The 20,596-nt window shown below is 38.1% G+C and overlaps 1 protein-coding gene and 1 non-coding gene across 3 annotated transcripts in view; one reads left to right on the top strand and one right to left on the bottom strand.

Annotated features, from left to right (window-relative positions):
• Positions 1–20,596, top strand: part of CMYA5 (cardiomyopathy associated 5) — a 107,563-nt gene that overhangs the window by 35,975 nt on the left and 50,992 nt on the right. For both annotated transcript variants that reach the window (XR_003431631.1, XM_027100741.1), the window contains exon 2: positions 9,183–19,284. Coding sequence is in view for 1 of the 2 variants with exons in the window: in XM_027100741.1 (XP_026956542.1) it covers positions 9,183–19,284 (10,102 nt within the window). In the remaining variant the exon portion in view is untranslated. The remainder of the gene's footprint in view (positions 1–9,182; positions 19,285–20,596) is intronic.
• Positions 5,387–5,515, bottom strand: LOC113617764 (small nucleolar RNA SNORA72). The gene has a single exon (XR_003431770.1). It is a non-coding gene; the product is annotated as a small nucleolar RNA SNORA72 (small nucleolar RNA).

Below are 20,596 nucleotides of genomic sequence, written 5' to 3'. Positions count from 1 at the left end.
GATGTACATAGAACAATACTGAAAAACCACAAGACACATATTCTTTTCCAGAACACATAAATATTTAAACAAACAAACAACCAAAATTTGGCCATATAGCCATAAAGCAAATCTCAAGAAATTTCAAAGTATAACTTCTATAAAATAAATTCTTTGGTGACAATGCAGTTAAACTAGAAAGCATTAACAAAAAAAATAACTAGGAAATCCCCATGTATTTTGAAATTAAAGAATATGTTTTAAGATAATCTCTGACTAGGCAGGGCTTGGCAACCAATTGAGCTGAGGGCCAGCCACATCTACCTAGCAGTGCACCCACAGTAGTCAGCCTGCCACAGCAGAAAGACCAATTCAGCCCATATAGAGGGCACCCCTGCAGCATATAGCTATGGTGACCAAAGGGGAGTGTGCTGCTGGGGCGTATAGTATGTTTCCTACTTAAGGCTAGTTCTCTAAGATTGGAAAATGAAATCAACATGCCATATACATAGAAATAAAAACAGAGAGTTAGGCAAAATGAAGTGACAGGGAATATGTTCTGAATGAAGGAACAAGATAAAACCCCAGAAGAAGAACTAAGTGAAGTGGAGATAAGCAGTCTATCTGACAAAGAGTTCAAGGTAATGATCGTAATGATGTTGAAAGAACTTGGGATAAGAATGTATGAATACAGTGAGCAGTCAGTAGTTTCTAACAAAGAGTTAGAAAATGTAAAGGAAAACCAAACACAGCTGAAGAATATAATAATAATAATTGAAATAAAAAATACACTAGAAGGAATCAACAATAGCTTAGATGATACAGAGAGGCAGATCAGCAAACTGGAAGACAGAGTAGTGGAAATCAGTCAAGCTAAACAGGAGAAAAGAATTTTTAAAAATGCGGACAGTTTAAGAGACTTCTAGAGCAATATCAAACATACTAACATTCATATTTTAGGGGCCCCAGAAGGAGAGGAGAGAGAGAGAGAAAGGAGCAGAAAACATAATAGCTGAAAGCTTCCCTAACCAAGGAAGGGAAACAGAAGCAAAAAGGTCCAAGAAGCAGGGAGTGCCAAACAAAATCAACCTAAAGAGGACCACACCAAGACATGTTACAATTAAAATGGCAAAAATTAAAGAAAAAGAGAGAATACTAAAAGCAGCAAGGGAAAATGAACATGTTATGTACAAGAGAACTTTCATAAAGCTATCAGATGACTTTTCAGCAGAAACTCTTCAGGCCAGAAGGAGTAGCGTGATATGTTTAAAGTGATAAAACGAAAAGATGTACAACTAAGAATACTCCACCTGGCAAACTATCATTCAGATTTTAAGGAGAGATCAAGAGATTTACAGTCTAGCAAAAGCTAAAAGAGTTTAGCAACAAAAAACCCAGCTTTGCAAGAAACATTAAAGTGAATTTTCTGAGTGTACAAAACAGGCTATAAGTAGAAATGTGAAAATTACAAAAGGAAAAATTTCATTGGTAAAGGCATATATACAGGAAAGGTAGTAGATCAACCACTTATAAACCTAGTAGGAAGGTTATAAGACAAAAGTAGTAAAATCATCAATATTCACAATATGTAGTTAAGGGATACAAAAGATGCAAAAAAAGATATAAAATATGATGTAAAAAGCATTAAATGTGTGTATGGGGGAGGGGAGTAAAAATGCAAGATTGTTAAAATGTGATTGACCTTAAGAGATCAGCATCTTAAAATAATCATATATCCTCAACAAAATACTAGCAAACAAATTCAACCATACTTTAAAAGGATCATACACCATGATCAAGTGGGATTTATCCCAGGGGTGCAAGGATGGTTCAATATTCACAAATCAATCAGTATGATACACCACATTAACAAACTGAAGAATAAAAATCACATGATCATATCAATAGATGCAAAAAAAGCTTTTTACAAAATTCAGCATATATTTATGATTAAAAAAAAAACTCCCAGTAAAGTGGGTATAGAAAGAACATATCTCAACATAATAAAGGCTACATATGACAAGCCCTCAGCTAACATCATACTCAATAGTGAAAAGCTGAAAGCATTTCCTCTAAGGTCAGGAAGAAGACAAGGATGCCCGCTCTCACCACTTTTATTCATCATAGTATTGGAAGCCCTAACCACAGCAATCAGATTAGAAAAAGAAATAAAAGGAATTCTAACTGGAAAGAAAGAAGTAAAACTGTCACTGTTTGCAGATGGTGTGATATTATACACAGAATATCCTCAAGATGCCACCAAAAACTAGTAGAACTCATCAGTGAATACAGTAAAAGTGCAGGACACAAAATTAATATACAGAAATCTATTGCTTTTCTATACATGAACAATGAACTATCAGAAAGAGAAATTGAGAAAACAATCCCATTTACAATTGCATCAAAAAGAATAAAATACCCAGGAATAAATCTAACTAAGGAAATGAAAGACCTGTACTCAGAAACCTATAATATGCTGATGAAAGAAATTGAGGACAACATAAACAGATGGAAAGACACACCGTGCCTATGAATTGGAAGAATTAATGTTGTTAAAATGACCATACTACTCAAGGCAACCTACAGATTCAATGTAATCCCTATCAAAATACCAATGGCATATTTCACAGAACTAGAAAAAATATTTCTAAAATTTGTGGGAACCATGAAAGACCCTGAATAGCCAAAGCAATCTTGAGAAAGAAGAACAAACCTGGAGGTATCACGTGCCCTGATTTCAAACTATATGACAAAGCTACAGTAATCAAAACAGCATGGTACTGGCACAAAAACAGACACACAGATCAATGAAACAAAACAGAGAGCCCAGAAATAAACCCACACTTATATGGTCAATTAATCTATGATGCAGGAGACAAGAATATACAGTGAGGAAAAGACAGCCTCTTCAATAAATGGTGTTGGGAAAATGACAGCTACATGGAAAAAAATCTTATTGGACTACTTTCTTACACCATATACAAAAATAAACTCAAAATGGATTAAAGGATTAGATATAAGACCTGAAACCATAAATCTTCTAAAAGAAAACATAGGCAGTATGCTCTTTGACATTGATCTTAGCAATATTTTTTGATATGTTTCCTCAGGCAGAGGAAGCAAAAGCAAAAATAAACAAATGGGACTACATCAAACTAAAAAGCACAGCAAGAGAACTATCAACAAAATGTAAAGACTGCCTACTGAATGGGACAAGATATTTGCTAATGAAATACCTGATAAGAGGTTAATATCCAAAATATATAAAGAAATCACACAACTGAACATCAAAAACAACAACAAAAAACCATACAACTTACTTAAAAAATGGGCAGAGGATCTGAATAGGCACTTTTTCCAAAGAAGACATTCAAGTAGCCAACGGGCTCATGAAAAATGCTCAACATCACTCATCATCAGGAAAATGCAAATCAAAACCACAATGAGGTATCACCTCACACCTGTCAGAATGGCTAGTATCAAAAAGACAACAATAATAAGTGTTGATGAGGATGTGGAGGAAAGGGAACCCTTATGTACTGTTGGTGGGAATGTAAATTGGTGCCACCACTATGGAAAACATTATGGAGGTTCCTCAAAAAATTAAAAATAGAATTATCATATGATCCAGCAATTCCACTCCATAAATCCAGCAATATTTATCTGAAGAAAATGAAACACGAATACAAAAAGATATCTGCACCCCTATGTTCATTACAGCATTATTTACAATAGCCAAGATATGGAATCAACCTACACACACACACATATGCACAATGGAATTTTACTCAGCCATAAAAAAGAATGAAATCTTGCCATTTGTGACAACATGCGTAGACCTAGAGGTTATTATGCTAAAGTGAAATAAGTCAGAGAAAGAAAACTACTGTATAATTTCACTTATATGTGGAATCTAAAAAACAAAACACATGAACAAACAAGATAAAAACAGAGTTATAGACACAGAGAACAAAGAGGTCATTGCCAGAAGAGAGGGGAATGGAGAGAGGAGAGAAATAAGTGAGGGAGATTAAGAGGCACAAGCTTCTAGTTGCATAATAAATGAGTCAGAGGTATGAAATGTTCAGTGTGGAGAATATAGTCAGTGATGATATAATATCTTTGTATGGAGACAGATGGTAACCAGAGTTACTATAGTGATCATTTTGAAATGTATAGAAATATTGAATCACCACGTTATGTACCAGGAACTAACATAGTGTTATAGGTCAGTTATACTTAAAAAACAAACAAACAAACAGACTTTTAGAGAAAGAGATCAGCTTTGTTGTTACCAGAGGCAAGGAGCGAGGGAATTGGATGGAGGTGGTCAAAAGGTACAAACTCCCAGTTATAAAATAAACAAGTACTAGGGATGTAATGTACAACATGATAAATATAATTAGCTTTATGAAAGTTCTTAGGTGAGTAAATCCTAAGCATTCTCATCACAAGGAAAAATGTTTTCTTTTCCTTTTATTTCATATCTATATGAAATGATGGATGTTAATTAAATTTATTGTAATCATTTCATGATGTATATAAGCCAAATTGTTAAGCTGTACACCTTAAACTTATACAGTGTTCTATGTCAATTATATCTGAGTAAACTTGGAATAAAAAGAAGTAAATAATTTCTGGGTCAGATAAGATATCACAATGGAAATTCAAAAATATTTTGAGATTAATAATAATAATGATGAAAATACTATATACCAACTTTTATGTGATGCATCAAAATCTTTGGTTAAAGAGAAATGCCTAGTCTTAAGTTATAGTAAAGGAGAAATATTAGAAACATTAGAAAGGGAGAAAGATAGAAATTAATGATATAAGAATCTATCTCAAGAAGGTAGAAAAATACTTGCTAACTAAACTCAAAGTTGAAAAAGCAAATAATAGAAAGCAGACATTTATGAAAAAGGAAACATCAATAAAGCCAAACTTTATTGAAAAGATTACCAAATTATAATGTCTGTCAATTTTTATAAAGATGAAGAACATAAAAAGGAGACACAAATGACCAATATCAGAATTGAAAAAATGGATACAATTTTAGATCTTACAGAAACTTAAAAGATCCTGAAAGAATACTATGAACAAATTTAATCCAATGATTTTTTAAAATTTAGGTTAAATATGTCAATTCTTAGAAAAATACAACATATCCAAAGTGACACAAAAAGAAATTTCAGGTAGTCACATAACTATTAAATAAATTAAACTGCTAATTAAAACCTTACCATAGAGAAGACTACAGGTGCAGATGACTTCACCAGTAAAGTCTACCAAGCACTCAAGAGAGAAATAATACAATCTTCTACAAACTCTTCCAGAGAATAGTGAAGGAGAGAACACTTCCCAATTTGTTCTTTGAGGCAGCACAATGTTTTGTTTTTCTTTTTTGGTTTATCCTCAGCATTTACAAAACCAGACCTTGGGAAAGAACTAGGTCTGGGGACACATGCATGGTCTTAATATAGCAAATGTTTACCCTGCCCTGATTATTACAAGAGGCAGCACAATCTTGATACAAAAACCTGACAAGCACGTTGTAAGAAAGGATATTATAGGCCAATTATTCAGGAACACAGGAGCAAAATTCCTAAACAAAATCCAGCTTTTTAATATAAAAAATATAATACATCACAACCATGTTGAAGTCATTTCAGGAGTTCAGGGTTGGTTTGACATCTGGAAATCAATCGTAATTCACCACATTAACAGAATAAAGAATATGGTCAATTTTGCATAAAAATTGTATAATAAAATTTAGCATTCATTCATTATTAAAAATGTCTCTTAATAAATAGGAATAGAAGGAAATCAGATAAAGTTTATCCTGAAAAGGAAGAAGTCTTTGGCACTCAACTCGGTATCAGTCTGTTCTTTCCTGGATCTAACTCAAATCTACTGAACCTTCTCCTTGACCAATTCTGAAAGGAGGAAGTGAGCTCCCCAGGTCATCAAGAAGTGTTTCTTCTCACTCTCAGATAAATCTGCTTGGGAAGCCAAGTAATAATCAGAAGGTTGCTTCGTGAGAATCAGAGGAGAATGAATAAGATCATGTTCATAGCCAATATCCATTAATTATGGAAAATTGATGTATACATCTTTGCATAGATGAGAACATTTGTGTTCCTGAGTAAGAAACACTTCTGAATTCTAGGGAGATCATTGGTCTTCTATTAAGGAAAATGGTTTCTTTACACTGAGTGTAATTTGAATACTTGGGCTATGACTTTACACATGCTAATATAGTTATTCTCTGATTCCTGTTGGCTGTGTTTTTCTTCTATTCCTTTGCTCCCATCCAATAATCAAGATATCCCCAAATACTTTGGGTTTCTCAGTGAGCCAGACTGATTTATTCATGTGTACGTTTTTTTCATATCCTGTGACATTTTCCTGGAATGAGCTTCCCATCCTTACACCACCACCACTCTTCATCCATTTGGCAAACTCCTATTTCCTCTTCAGAATCCAGTGCAAGTATCTTTCCTCTTGAGGTCTTCCCTTCTTTATGTTCTCACTGTATCTTGCCTATCTTCTGTAAATGAACTTACCACACTGTATTAAAATGTTTAGTTCTGTCTCCCTGTTAGATTTTGAATTTCTTGAGAGAAGATTCTGTGTCTTTATATTTGTATTCCTAGTATTTAAACTCAATAAAATTTTATTAAATGAAGAAATAAATGAGTGAATGAATAAGTAAATGATTGAGTGAACCCACCTCAGTAGGCCTCTATCTTTTTATGATCAACATTTGGATATTCTGCTAAGCACTCATGAACTCATTCTAATGAGTAATGAAAACTTCTCTGGTTGAGTACATTGAATTTACAATCAGTAATTAACTTTGAATTATAATTGCTTTTGTAATACTACTACAATGATGGGCATTCGAAATGCTGACTTTTCAGTTGCATGCTATAACCTTAATTTTTAATTTCGTTCTGCCTTTGTTAAGTTAAACAGAAGGGAGAAGGGGTAGAAGGAATTGAAAATTTCAAGGAATAAGTTTAATTAGATATGTAAAGGAGCCTGAAAAACATTAAAAATAAGATTCAGTTCAGAACCAAGATAAGGTATCAATTACTAATTAAGTTCAATACCAAAGCAAATAAGTGAGAGCAGAGTTACCAGGGAAATGGAGAAACCAGTTGTTCTCACCACTTTCCAGCCATTTTCACTCACTGCATGTGTAGAAAATGAAATTGTTTTCAGCATCCTGGGGTAAACGGATGAGGATGCTTGCTACTGAAGACCAGTGGTCCAGGGGTTCTGGCTGCCCCAGGCTCGACTTGGTCATGGGTGAGATCTAAGGAGATCAGGATCTCAGCAGTCCATAAGCCCTTTGCGGATGACTACTGGGGAAACTCTGAAGTTTCAGAAAGGGGAGTTGAATGTACCTGCAAAGATTTATGGTCTTGGCTTTCAGCCTAACCTAACAAACTAAAAAGCATTCAGGGTAAGCTAGAAAGGCAGGTACTAGTTAAGTTTCATAGCTAGGATTGTTTAGCCCAGTGATTTGCAACTCTGGATGCATAATGGAGTCACCTGGAAGCTCTTAAAACTTCCTACCCTAGTACGATTAAACTAGCGTCTCTGTGGGAAGGGGTATAGTGTGGCATCAGTATTTTTTAAAATCTCTCTACAGATGACTCTAAAATGTATCCAGAATTAAGGACCGCTAATATAAGCAGTGACTGATGATAAAAAAAATGATTGGTTAGGGACCTAAATTTTATCTCTGTATGTTTTTTAAAAGTGCCTTAATTGAATACTTATGCTTAGTGGTTTTTTAGCATAGATTTTTGTTTGTGTTTTTATTGTTGTAGAAAAGTGTATCAGTCAGTCAATAGTTCTGTATTTATCTCAGTCTTGAACTTAAAGGCAAATATGCCTGCTGAATTGGTCAGGGATGGTAACACTGGAGGTTTTAAAACTAAGCCTTGAAGAGTAGATAGAATTTAAATATGCAGGAAAGGTAGATGAAGGTGGGGGATAAGAATTGTAAGTGGAAGAATGGCATGAGCACAGGGGAGGAGAAAGTGTAGGAAAATTCCAGGGAAGAGTGCTGCAGAGTCTGAGACAAAGGCCCAATGGCAATTGAAAGGGACAGCCAAAGCCAGCATATGAGAGCAGTCCAAGGTGACCATCTTTCCAAACCTCTTTAGCCATTGAAAATGAACATGCCCAGGCTCCTTTGATCTCTAGTTCAAGGATTATATGGAGGACCTGATTACAGATCATGTTTTTTGAGTGTTAATTACATGCCAGGCACATTTTCTAAGCATTTCATGTGTATTAGCTAATTTAAACCTCACAGCAATCCCGTGAAGTAGGTTCTATTATGATTCCTGGTTTACAGATGAGTTAAATACAGCACAGTAGGCTGCTGGGTTTTTTTGTGATCTCTCTATATTCACTACTTTCCCTTCATGGCCCTGACTCAGAGTTTCCGTGATATATTTACTGAACACAGAATTATCTAGTTAAAACAGAAATGTACCATGTAGGGATAGGGTGGAAGTGGGTACTTGGAAAGAAGGTCAGGTAGGGATCAGAGAGTTAAGTATTTTGAATTTATTTTTCTATAGATATAAGGAATTTACTGACGTTTTTGAGCAGGAAGTGGCATGATGAAAATTTTTAGTAAACTTGGTCTGGAAAGATAGGCAGGATGGATTGAGGGTGGGGGGAGGGCAGGAGGTAAACGTGATACTAGCTGACCAGTTAGGAAGCTAATGAAATAATCAAGGGGTGATGTGATAAAAAGCTAGGTCAAGGTAGTGATAGCAGTAACAGGGAAGGCACAGGTGCAAGGGCCATTATGAAGGTCCTGGTGAGTAGATAGTGAGCCTGAGGGACTGGGTGAGCCACAGGAGGTCTGGGGGCAATCCTGATAGGGGAAGGTAGGGAATTTCACTTTAGCTTTTTTTTGACTTTGCAGGATATTGATTTATTCCACCCTGGGATGTGTTATTGTATTTGGTATCCTGACTTCAATTTTTAAACTTTATTTTGTATACATCCTTATTTTTGATATGGATGGCACTATTCATCTGTATGTTTTAATTTTACATTAATCCTTTACCTAGTAAGAGTAGGACATTGACCTTATTATTAGAATATGTAATTACTGTTATTTTTATTATTAATATATGTAGAATTATTAATAATATCATTATTTACTCTAGGTTATCAGACCAGAATGAAGAGGGCAAGACCAAGCAGAAGTGTATCATATCTGACCCCTCCTTTTCCATGGTAACAGTTCAACGGGAAGATAGTGGAATAACCTGGGAGACCAATTCAAGTAGGTCTTCCACTCCTTGGGCCTTGGAAGAAAGTCAGACCTCTGGTGTGTGTAGTCTGGAAGGGTCGACTCTGAAGTCTCCTCCAGGGAATGTTTCCTTTATTGTGGATGAAGTTAAAAAAGTTCGGAAAAGAAAGCCTAAGTCAAAGTATGGCTCACCATCATTGCGTCGGAAAGGCAACAAAAAAAGAAATTCTTTTGAATCCCAAGATGTTCCAGCAAACAAAACAAGTAATCCTTTAATTTCAGAAAGCCAGGAACTAAAGACCCAGAAAAAGAATTCATCTACTGGCATTTACGATAAGATGAGAAACAAGAAGACCACCTCAAATACACCTCCTATCACTGGAGCGATATACAAAGAACACAAACCGTTAGTGTTAAGGCCAGTTTACATAGGAACAGTACAATATAAAATTAAGATGTTTAATTCTGTTAAAGAAGAATTAATTCCTTTACAATTTTATGGAACATTGCCAAAGGGTTATGTAATTAAAGAAATACATTATAGGAAGGGGAAAGATGCGTCCATTAGTCTAGAGCCAGATTTGGGCAATCATGATTCTAATGTAGTTTCCAAAACAGGCAAATCAGTAGCCCAAAGCATAGACGATGATGAAGTAAAAGAGCTTGCTGCACCCTGGAGAGGTGCAGTTTCCAAAGGATCAAAGTCCCTGACCTCATTCAGTCATGAAGATCTAAAGAAAATTTACGCTGATTCTCCCTTAAGGGCTGCATCTACTACCAAGCACACACCTTCCTCTTATACAAGTAATGACACAGCAGAACAAGAAACACAGCTCAGCACTCCACAGTCAGTGCCACAGCTGCCAGCTGATGAAGCAAAACCCCGTGAGATAGAGCCTTCCTCTCTTACACCCAATACATCTGCACCTGCGTTCCTGGAAACAGCAAAGGAAGAATATGAGGCTGATTCACAAGAAATGGTAACTGCAGAGCATGACTCTTCAGTCTCACTGCCGTTAGTGGACGAGGTAAAGAGGGAAGACGTATCTTCTGCTGACCATTCCATTTCACTGGAGTCAGAGAAGGGTTCTCTGGAAACACTTTCACCAGGTCTGACAGCCTCTATCCAGGAAGATTTTGGCCCAGAGAGAGAAGAACTGGATCTGACTTCACCAGAAAGGGCAAAACCAGTCTCTGAACGACTGAACCCTCCTCATCTCGCTGTCAAAGGAGAGAAGGATGAAAACATGCCCGAGACATCCATTTCTCTTTCTGAACCTCTAGTGTTAGAGGAACCAGAGAAAGAAGAAATAGAAACGCCTCTACCAATATCTGCTACCCCTGAACCTGAAGATTCTAATTTAGTGGAAGAAGAGATCATAGAACTTGATTACCCAGAAAGTCCATCAGTTTCTGAGGAGCCCTTCCCACCACGCTTGGCCCCTGAAGTGGAGCAGAAAGAAGACGAGACCATTCTGCCATTACTGACGACATCAACACCTGAACATGTCACCTTATCTGAGGAAGAAAGAGAGGAAAATGAGTCTGTTTCTACTGATTCTGCTTTCATATCGGAGTATTCAGTCACACAGGATTTGAACTATGAACGAGAGAAGCAAGAAGTTGAGCCAGTTTCTTCACCTAATGTAAAACCTGTATCTGAACATGCAGTTTTGTCAGAAGAGGAGAATGATGAATTTGAGCCTTATTCCCCAGCTTCAACCTCTACATCTGTCTCACCATCCACAACTGAGAAGACTCCTGAATGCCAGTCCCCACTGTTTTCAACAGCTACAGCAGAGCACGTGGTCCTGTCCAGAGAAGAGGCTTCAGAAAATGGGCATTACACACCACATTCCACATCTGCTTCTGAATATTCAATTCCCTCACAGGCAACAAAAGAGTCACCAAAGAAAACAACTGACCGTAAGTTCCCATTAACATCAAAAGGTGTGTCTGAGCCCCTGATTCCGTCAGAAGAAGAGAAGGAAGACACTAGGCTGTATTCCCCAGAGGTGGCCTCTGTATCTGAACATTCTCTCTCGCCATACACAACTGAAGGGACTTCTGAATGCCAGTCACCACTGCTTTCAACTGCTACATCTGAACACATGGTCCTATCAGAAGAGGAGAACCTAGGAAATGAGCATTTCACACCAGATTTAACACTGACCTCCCAATATGCAGTCCCGCCAAATGTAACACAGGAATCCCCAAAGAAAATAATTGGTGATGTCTCCCTGTTGAAATCAAAAGGTATTTCTGAGCACAAGACGCTGTTAGAAGAAGAGAAGGAGGACACCAGATTCTATCCCCCAGAGGTGGCCTCTGTATCTGAATGCTCTCTGCCACCATACACAACTGAGGGGACTCCTGAATGCCAGGCCCCACCACTTTCAGCCACCCCATCTGAACATGTGGTCCTCTCAGAAGAAGAGACAGTAGAGATGGAGTGGTACACACCCTCTTCCACCTCTGTGTCTGAATTTTCAGTACCGCCATATGCAACACTGGAGTCACAGGAGGAAGCAATTGTCCACAGATCCCCTTTAAATCTAAAAGATGCCTCCTCACCCATGAATTTCTCAGAAGAAGAGCAAGAAGACATTGGACCTTTTTCTCCAGACTCTGCATTTGTGTCAGAATTCTCATTTCCATCCTATGGAACTCAGGAGACAGAGAAAAGAGAATTTGAGTGTGATTCTCCAATATGTTTAACATCACCATCTGAACACACGATTTTGTCAGATGAAGACACCGAAGAAGCTGAACTTTTTTCTCCAGATTCAGCATCACAAGCTTCCATCCCACCATATAGGATCCCAGAAACAAATAAGGAGGAAACTGAGCCTGATTCACTGTTAACTGCAATGGCTGTGTCAGGATATTCCTGCTTCTCAGAAGCAGATGAGGAAGAAATTGCACCAACTGCTACACCTGTACCTGAGCATCTAAGTTCATCACAGAAGCAAAGAACTGAAACTTCTCCTTTGGTGTCTGCACCTGAAGACTTGAGTTGGCTCCCTTCAACAAATGAGGGAGAGATTAAACCAGATGCTCAGACAACATCAACAACTGTATCTGAATATCTCATTATGGCACAGAAGCAGAGAACTGGAGCATATTTAGAACCTGAGTCTGAAGACTTGATTCTGCCATGTTTAACCAGTGATTCAGAGAAGGGAGAAATTAAGACTAGTTCATCACTAGCTGCAACACCTGCACAATTGTCCATGGTAAAGGAAGAAACCAAACCTGTTTTGCCTGTATCTCAGTGTTCAGTTTCACCTGATTCAGTCCATGCAATTAAGAAAGAACAAGAACCCAAAACATCACTCACTCCAAAATCTGCAGATGAACAGATGGCTTTGTTAAAAGTTAAAAGTAAGGAAGAAATTGTGCCTGATTCTCAAGAAGCTATAGCACATGTATTACGGGATCAAGAAATGGAGCCTCAGCCTCCAAATGTTCCAGAGTCTGGGATGAAAGATTCAGTTCTGCCTGACTTGGTAGATGAGCCAAAGAAGGATGTCAAACCCAATTTAACTGTGACATCTGAACTAGAACAGAGAAGGTTGTCAGAGAATGAGCCTGAAGTAATAAAGCCATATTCACCTCTAAAGGAAACATCTTTATCTGGACCTGAGATTTGTGTTGCAGAAGTGCAACATGATTCTAAAATAACTGGTACACCTAGAGTGCTGCATTCAGCATCACCAGGAGTGGAAAAGGAAGTTGAGCATGCACCACCCATATCAGAATTTTCAGCTTTGTCAGAAGACATAAAGAAAGAAATTGAACCCAGTTCTTCAATAACCACGACATCTGTAACAAAGCATGATTCAAGCTTAACCAAATTAGCAAAAGAAGAAATCCCAACAGATTTATCTCTTCCCACCCCTACAGAATATCCAGTCTTAACAAAAGTAGGAAAGAGTGAATTAGGAATTGGTTTGCCGCTTCAGATGGTAACATCTGTAGATAAGCATTCACTTCTTAAAGAAGAAGACAATGTAGCAATTAAAGCTAGTTCTTCTCCCGCTGAAACTGCTGCATCCCAACATCCGGCTTGGTCAGAAATAGGGAAAGAAATTAAATTTGATTTACCTGCAAGCATATCCTCTATACCAGAGCATTCTGTTTTGTCAAAGGTAGAAACTGAAGACATTAAACCTGGGTTGGCAGTAACCAAAACATTGTCTTCTCAGCATTCAGATATATCAAAGGAAGCAAGGGTGGAAAACAAACAAGATCTTCCATTTTCTACAGTCTTCGACTCTGAATATTTGGATGTGTCACAGAAAAAAAATTCTATTTCTGCCTCAGAGATGTCAGGACCTGACCATGTGCTTTCGCTCAACCTAGGTGGTGAGATAAAGAAAACAGAAACTGAACTTCCTTCCTCACAGAACGTGTCACCTGCACTCAAATATATAGTTACAAAAGGCAAAAATGAGCAAACAGCAAGTTCTTTTCCTGAGTTAGAATATTTAGCATCAGAAGATTTAGCTTCAACATTACCAACCCTCTGTGGTGATAAGAGCAAACAGGCAATGGAGACACCTTCTGTAGTTCAGGGAGATTTCCTGTCAGAAAATCAAGATCTTGCTCTGGCACAGCTGTCTTTGGAACCTGAGAAGGAAGACAAGCCACATCAAGTATCAGAATTACCAAATTCTGGCTCTGAATTCACTGGTGGTTTAGGTAGGCAAAGTGAATCCATAGATACAAAACAAATAAAATCTCCCATAACTGAAACAGGGGATTCTGCCTTAGAAAAGGGCCTAGCTGAACTTAGAAGCAGAGGAGAAGGAAAAGAAGAAAACAGGGGACTTCATGTGTCAACTACAGTGCCTGAAATTTCAGAGGTTTCATCATGCCTTAGGGAGGAACCTCAGATTCAAGAAATTAAAGCTTTCTCTCCTAAGGTAGTTAGCTTAGGATCAAGGGAAGCATTTACCTCTCTAGTTGAAGGAGACAACCCAGAAGAACTTCAGCCACACACTTTTTCTTTAAAAGGATTATCAGGAGAGTTGAACCATTCAGTTGACTTTAAAAAAGAAGGAAAACAAGAAATAAGCCTGTTACTGCCAACAGAAAATTTGAAGGCACAAGTGACAGATAATACTGTAACTAAATTAAATGAAGAAACTGACCAACCAAATTCATTTCATGTACCCCAGAGTATAACAGAGCCATCAAAGATTGCTTCTTCAGACCTCCCTGTGGAAGAAGAGAAGCCTGAAAAAGAACTTCATTCAGACCAAGCTGTTAAATTACCTGAAGTAAACAGATCTTTTGCAGATAAACAAGATATGGGTATTAAACAATTTTTGTCTATGAAAGAAAATTTGTCTTTGGAAGAATCAAAATCATTTATGACAACTGAGCCTACAGATGTCAAAGAAACACACATGAAAGAGGCCCTTATTTCTCCAAAGGATGAAAATTGGATGCTGAAAAAGCCAGAGAGAGACTTGGCAAGTCACCATGAAGAAAGAGTCCCTGGATCTGTGCCGTTGGGTTCCTCTGGTACCAGTGATCTGATGACAGGGCAGCTCAAGCCTGCTCTGTCAGAGAAAGACCACGCAACTGAAATCAGAAGGCAAATTCTGCCACATTCTGCAGAAGAATCTCACTTATCATTACAAGAACCAGTGTCTACTCTCGATACCTCTAGTGGTAACATAGAGACCTTAGCAACTAAAACTTATTCTTCTGAAGAAATAAAGCTGGCCCCCAAACCAAAATCTTTAGTTCCAGCTGGAAATGTGGAGAGAAATGAAGCAGAAGGGAAGCAGACCCTTTCTTTAGTGGGAAGTGAAAGTTTGGTATCGGAGAAAGCAAACACAGAATTTTCCAGGCCTTGCAAAGAAGACAGCTGGGAAGAAATCAAAACACCATCTGAAAGAATCTTCCAGAAACCAGTGTCTGGCCCATCAACAGAAGAGGTCAAATCAGAAACTCTTCCCTCTCTTGCCAAAGCAGCCCATTTCCTGGCAGAAGAGGCAGAACTTGCACTGGGCAATGAAAAAGAAGCACACAGGCGTATATCTCCCTTACCTGGAGAAGAATCAAAAGTGGTTCAGTCAGAGGTTGTAGATGATGCTGAGAGAGGGAAACCAGCATCTGAAGTGAAAACACCCACACAAATAAAACCCCTCTCCTCAACCCAAGAAAATGAAGAACCTCAACCCCCAGAGTCACCTGAGGTCATACAAAAGCCGCCCAAGCAGCAGAAGGCAGTGGAGCCAGGCCTCTCTGAGGAAAAGGGAAAGAAAGGAATTTCATCTTTCACATCGTGGTTGTCCAGTTTATTTTTACAGTCAAGCACTCCAGATAACACAGTTGCTGAAAAAGAAGATTTAGAAGCTCAGCCAAGCCCATCTGTAGAAAAAGCAGTGACTGTGATAGAGCCTAGAGGTCCTGCTCCAGCTGACGTTCATGCAAATGAGAAGCCAGCGGATCATCTGTTGCTAGAGGCCAAACCTGAAACTGCTGCAGAATCCACAGGTTCTTTAGTTAAATCTGGTGAAGGTCAAGACTTTAAAGAAAAACCCACATTGTTATCAAATGTAGAAGTTTTGCCACAGCCAAAATCCAACTTTGAGGCATCTAGTGAAGATTATGGGAAGAAAGAAGTCCTAGACTATTCAGAGGAAATGGACCTAAACTCAGTAGTTACTTCTGCTGATGGTGAGGGACATCTTAGAATTCAATCTTATTCTCCCATGGGTGAGAAATCCATTATGGAAGAAGCCAAAAATGCTGCTTGTCTTCATATCACTGATGGTAAAAGACCCCAGATGCCAGAAATCTCCCCTCCATCTAAATGGAATATTTCTATCCTTAAAGAAGAGCCAGGAAGTGATCAAAAAGAAAAATCACTCTTTTTATTTGATGCAATAGATAAGGTGCCACAACAGCCCAAATCAGCTTCATCTAGCTTTGCAAGTAAAAATATCACAGAGGAATCAGAGGAGCTGCAGTCAATAATTTTGCCAGTAGAAGAATCTAAAGACAGTTTAATTGATCTTGGTGAAGACAGACTAGAGAAAGAGATGCCAAAACCTACTTCCTTGAAAATTTCTGAAGAGGAAATAAAACTCAGATCTGTTAGCCCAACTGAGGAGAAAGGTAACTTGGGAATGAGATCATATTCCTTGGAAGAAAAGAAGGTGGTGGCAGAAAAACAAGAAACGGTGGCCCCATTAGAGCTTAGAGGTAATAATGAAATAGGGAAGGCACAAATTACACACGGATCTAGCCCTATTAAATTGGAAGAACCAAAAGCTGCTGCTGCGCTGCAGCAAGTCTATCAAAATGATGACCACAAAGAAAGATACAAAATTATTGAGGAGGGTAAAGGAGAAGAAAAAGAAGAGCCATCACATGCATTTTTAGAAGGAAAAGAGCAGCAGGAAATTCAGCCTTATTCCATGAATATAGCCAGGCATATGCCTGAAGAGTCAGATATCTCTTTCAGTCATTCTTTGGGTGAAACTCAACCATTTTCATTAGTTAAAACTACAGAAATTACTGAAAAATCAGAAACCATGATCTCAGAGGCTCACCCAGAAATCAGGGAAACAAAGGCAGTAGGAACCCAACCACATCCATTAGAAGAACGTAAAGTTTTGGTGGAGAAAACCAGGACTTTCCTTCCAGTAGATCTTCCTTATCATGATGAAATAAATGATCACTCTTTACCGAAGGAAGGAAATCTGGTATTGGACAAGTCAAGCAGGGATGTGGTAAGTCACAATGAAGAAAAGGGACAGGTCACAGCGTCAGAGCTGCCAACAGGTGGCTCAGTAGATACCACAAAAGAAAGTAAACAAAGATCTCCATCTAAAGAATCTGAAAGGATTTTAGATCCATGGTCAGAATTTACTCCAGAGAGGCATATGGTCCATACTATTCAAACATCTCAAGATCAAGCATGTGAAATGTCTGAACAATCTGTTCTTGTTTCAAAGCACCACTTGGAAGCTGTGGAAGACGCCCATGTAAATGAACCACGCTCTTCAGTGAGCAGCAACTATGCTCAATTTATAACTAATGCAACAACAATCAGTATTGATGAGATGATTTCCAAGGAGCCTGAAGACACATGTGTAAGAGATGAAGAATTTACAGTGACTAGTAAGCCAGCTGGACTTTCAGAAGAGCAAAAGAGTGCCTTCAGTATCATTTCTGAAGGTTGTGAGATATTGAACATTCATGCTCCTGCATTTATTTCTTCAGTTGATGAGGAAGAAAGTGAACAAATCCAAGATAAGTTAGAATATTTGGAAGAGAAGGCCTCCTTTAAGCCTATACCCTTCCATGATGAGAGTGAGGCAGTTGCTTGCTATAAAACATTACAGAGTAAGTTAGAAGATTCTGATAAAAAAGTTACACCATCGAAAGAAGACCAAAAAAAGGAAACTCATACAACCAAAGAGGAGATATCCACAGATTCAGAAACTGGTGATTTAGCCTTTAATCAGCCTGAAATTCCCAGTGAAGAGGACTATTTTGAAAAATATACATTGATTGATTATAACATCTCCCCAGACCCAGAAAAACAGAGAACTCCATGGAAATTAAATGTTGAAGGAGAGCTGTCAAAGGAAGTTCCAGGAGAAGCTGTCTCTCTCCCAGAACGTTCAGAGGAAAGTGCCCTAGAATATGAATATGAATTGGTGAAATTAGATGAAAGTTTTTATGGACTAGAAAAGGACTACAGCAAATTATCTGACCCAGAGACCCAAAAGTCTTCGGTTATCCAAAAATCAGCTGACAGAGATGCTCCAAAGAGCATAAATAGAGATGTGGACTCAAAGTCACCTGGGATGCCTTTATTTGATGAAGAGGAAGGAGTTTTGTCACGAACCCAGATATTTCCTACCACTGCTAAAGCCATTAATCCTGAACTTCTGGAGGAGCCACCCGCACTGGCATTTTTATATAAAGATCTATATGAAGAAGCAGTTGGAGAGAAAAAGGAAGAAGGGGAGACAGCTTCTGAAGGTGACAGTGTGAATTCTGAAGCATCATTTCCAAGCAGAAATTCTGACACTGATGATGGAACAGGAATATATTTTGAGAAGTACATACTCAAAGATGACATTCTCCATGACACATCTGTAACTGAAAAGGACCAAGGCCAAGGTCTAGAAGAAAAGCCAGTTGGTAAGGATGATTCATACCGATCAATAATTGAAGAAGGGGAAATTTGGGGGAGGTTTGAAACTATTTGCGGGGAGGAGAGTCTGGAAGAGAAACAGAAAGCAGCTTACAGAGAAGGAGAATCAGTAGGCCACGTGGAGGCTCTTGACAGTGTAGCTATGCAGAGGAAAGCTTCCATCACCGAGGAAGTCAGAGTGGTTACCCAGAGGGTAAGCTATGCGGTTCCATTTGAAGACACTCATCATGTCCTGGAGAGAGTAGATGAAATGAGCAGCCAGACTAATGAAGCAGCAAATGCAAATCCAGAGGTCAGTCTGAATGTCCCAGTACAAGTGTCCTTCCCAGAGGAAGAATTTGCATCTGGTGCAACTTGTGTTCAAGAAACACTGCAAGAAGAACCTCAAATAATGGTTCCGCCTGAGCTGAGTGAAGACCGGCTCTGCAGTAGCCCTGTTCAGGATGAGTATGAATTTGCTGAATCCCTGAATTACGAAGTGGTTACTCAAGACACTCTATCAGAAGAACTGTATTCAGAATCCACCCCTGAAGATGTGTTATCTCGTGGAAAGGAATCCTCTGAACATGTCAGTGAAAATGAATTTGTGAGTGAGGTGGAACAAAGTAAGTCTGCTGAACAGGAAGAGTTGGACAGAGAGATGACAGAACAAGACCAGTTATCATCAGAGTTGGTAACCGAGAAGGAACAAAAGGAATTGAAAAAGTCCCAGATTGACACATATTGCCACACATGTAAAAGCCCAATTTCTGCTGTTGACAAGCTGTTTGGTACCCACAAAGACCATGAGGTTTCAACGCTTGATACAGCTATAAGTGCTATAAAGGTAAATAGATTTTAAAGCATACAAGTGTGTAATCAAACATAGATGTTTAATTGACTTTCTCATTTTCTCAATTTTAAAAAATGACCAATATTTGATACACTCATCTTTAGGCATAATAGTCTGAAAAAAACTAAGCATATTTCCCTAGTTATTTAGTTAAGATCACTTTGACAAACATTTATTGGGTACATAGTATGTGCCAGGTATTTTTCTAGATTCTGGAGATACCAGGATAAATAACATGGGGCATTGCCTTTGAGAGATCTTATGACAGTAGCCCTTAACATTATCTTAAAAAGGCAAATAATTTTAAATTTAAAAATATGCACTTGAGCATAAAGCACAATTTATTTTCTGTTATCTACAATATCATCCTTTAAAAATACACATTTACATTATACTAAGCAATTTTATTGCAAGTTTTATAAAATACTCAAGACAGTAAGACATTTTAAATTTTGGTTTTCTCCACATTTCTTCTTTATTTATAAAATTGATGTTAGAAATGGAAAACTTTTGCATTCCTTCTGGCTATGTCTATAGACTCCCAATGTTAGAAAGTTAGTCGCAACATATATCCTTATGTATGTGATTATAAGTATTCTACTCCCTCAGAGATACTATTGGAAATCAAACATTTAGTCTTTAAGATTCTCATCTACCTTTCAGTAGCCTTCTAACTGGAATCTCCACTCTTATCTCATCAATGTATTCTCCATACAGTAGCCAGAATCATCTAAAATTGCAAGTAATAGCAAGAATTGAGCACTTACTGTGGGCCAGGCAATGTGTTAAGGTCTTTATATACAAGATATCTTTTAATCCATATGACAACCCTGTCATTGTCATCGATTTGCAGATAATGACATGGGCTCAGATAGTTTAAGTCCAAGGTCATAGAAGACAGCACTAGGACTGGTACCCAGGTCTGTCTGATGCTAGAGCTCATGCCCTTGACTGTGTATTCATGTTGCTCTGCTTAGTGCCTTCCTAATGGTAGCAATTTTCAATATGATTATTCAGTTAGGTCACTGATAAATGATTGTCAGGCTCATTTTGATTCAGTAGGAAAACATATTAGAATCTTGGCTTTTTTTTTTTTTTCCTGGAAAAGTAATCCTTCTCAACTGATATGATACGGTTTTATATCTGCAGGGTGAAATTTTGTTGAAACTTTACCTGGTCAAGTTTGGGGTAGGGCATGGGTCAATTTCTTTTTGGAATCTCAGGCATTGGGATGCGTCAACACCAGTGAAATATGCCCCATTCTTTGATGACGCTTGGTTTTGTTAACTAACAACTACTGGGTAGT

The sequence above is a fragment of the Aethalodelphis obliquidens genome, unplaced genomic scaffold (genome assembly GCF_003676395.1).
Source record: "Aethalodelphis obliquidens isolate GAN/ISIS:26980383/991018 unplaced genomic scaffold, ASM367639v1 scaffold4, whole genome shotgun sequence".
Classification (NCBI taxonomy): domain Eukaryota; kingdom Metazoa; phylum Chordata; class Mammalia; order Artiodactyla; family Delphinidae; genus Aethalodelphis; species Aethalodelphis obliquidens.
This window is presented reverse-complemented; position numbering and strand designations above follow the sequence as displayed.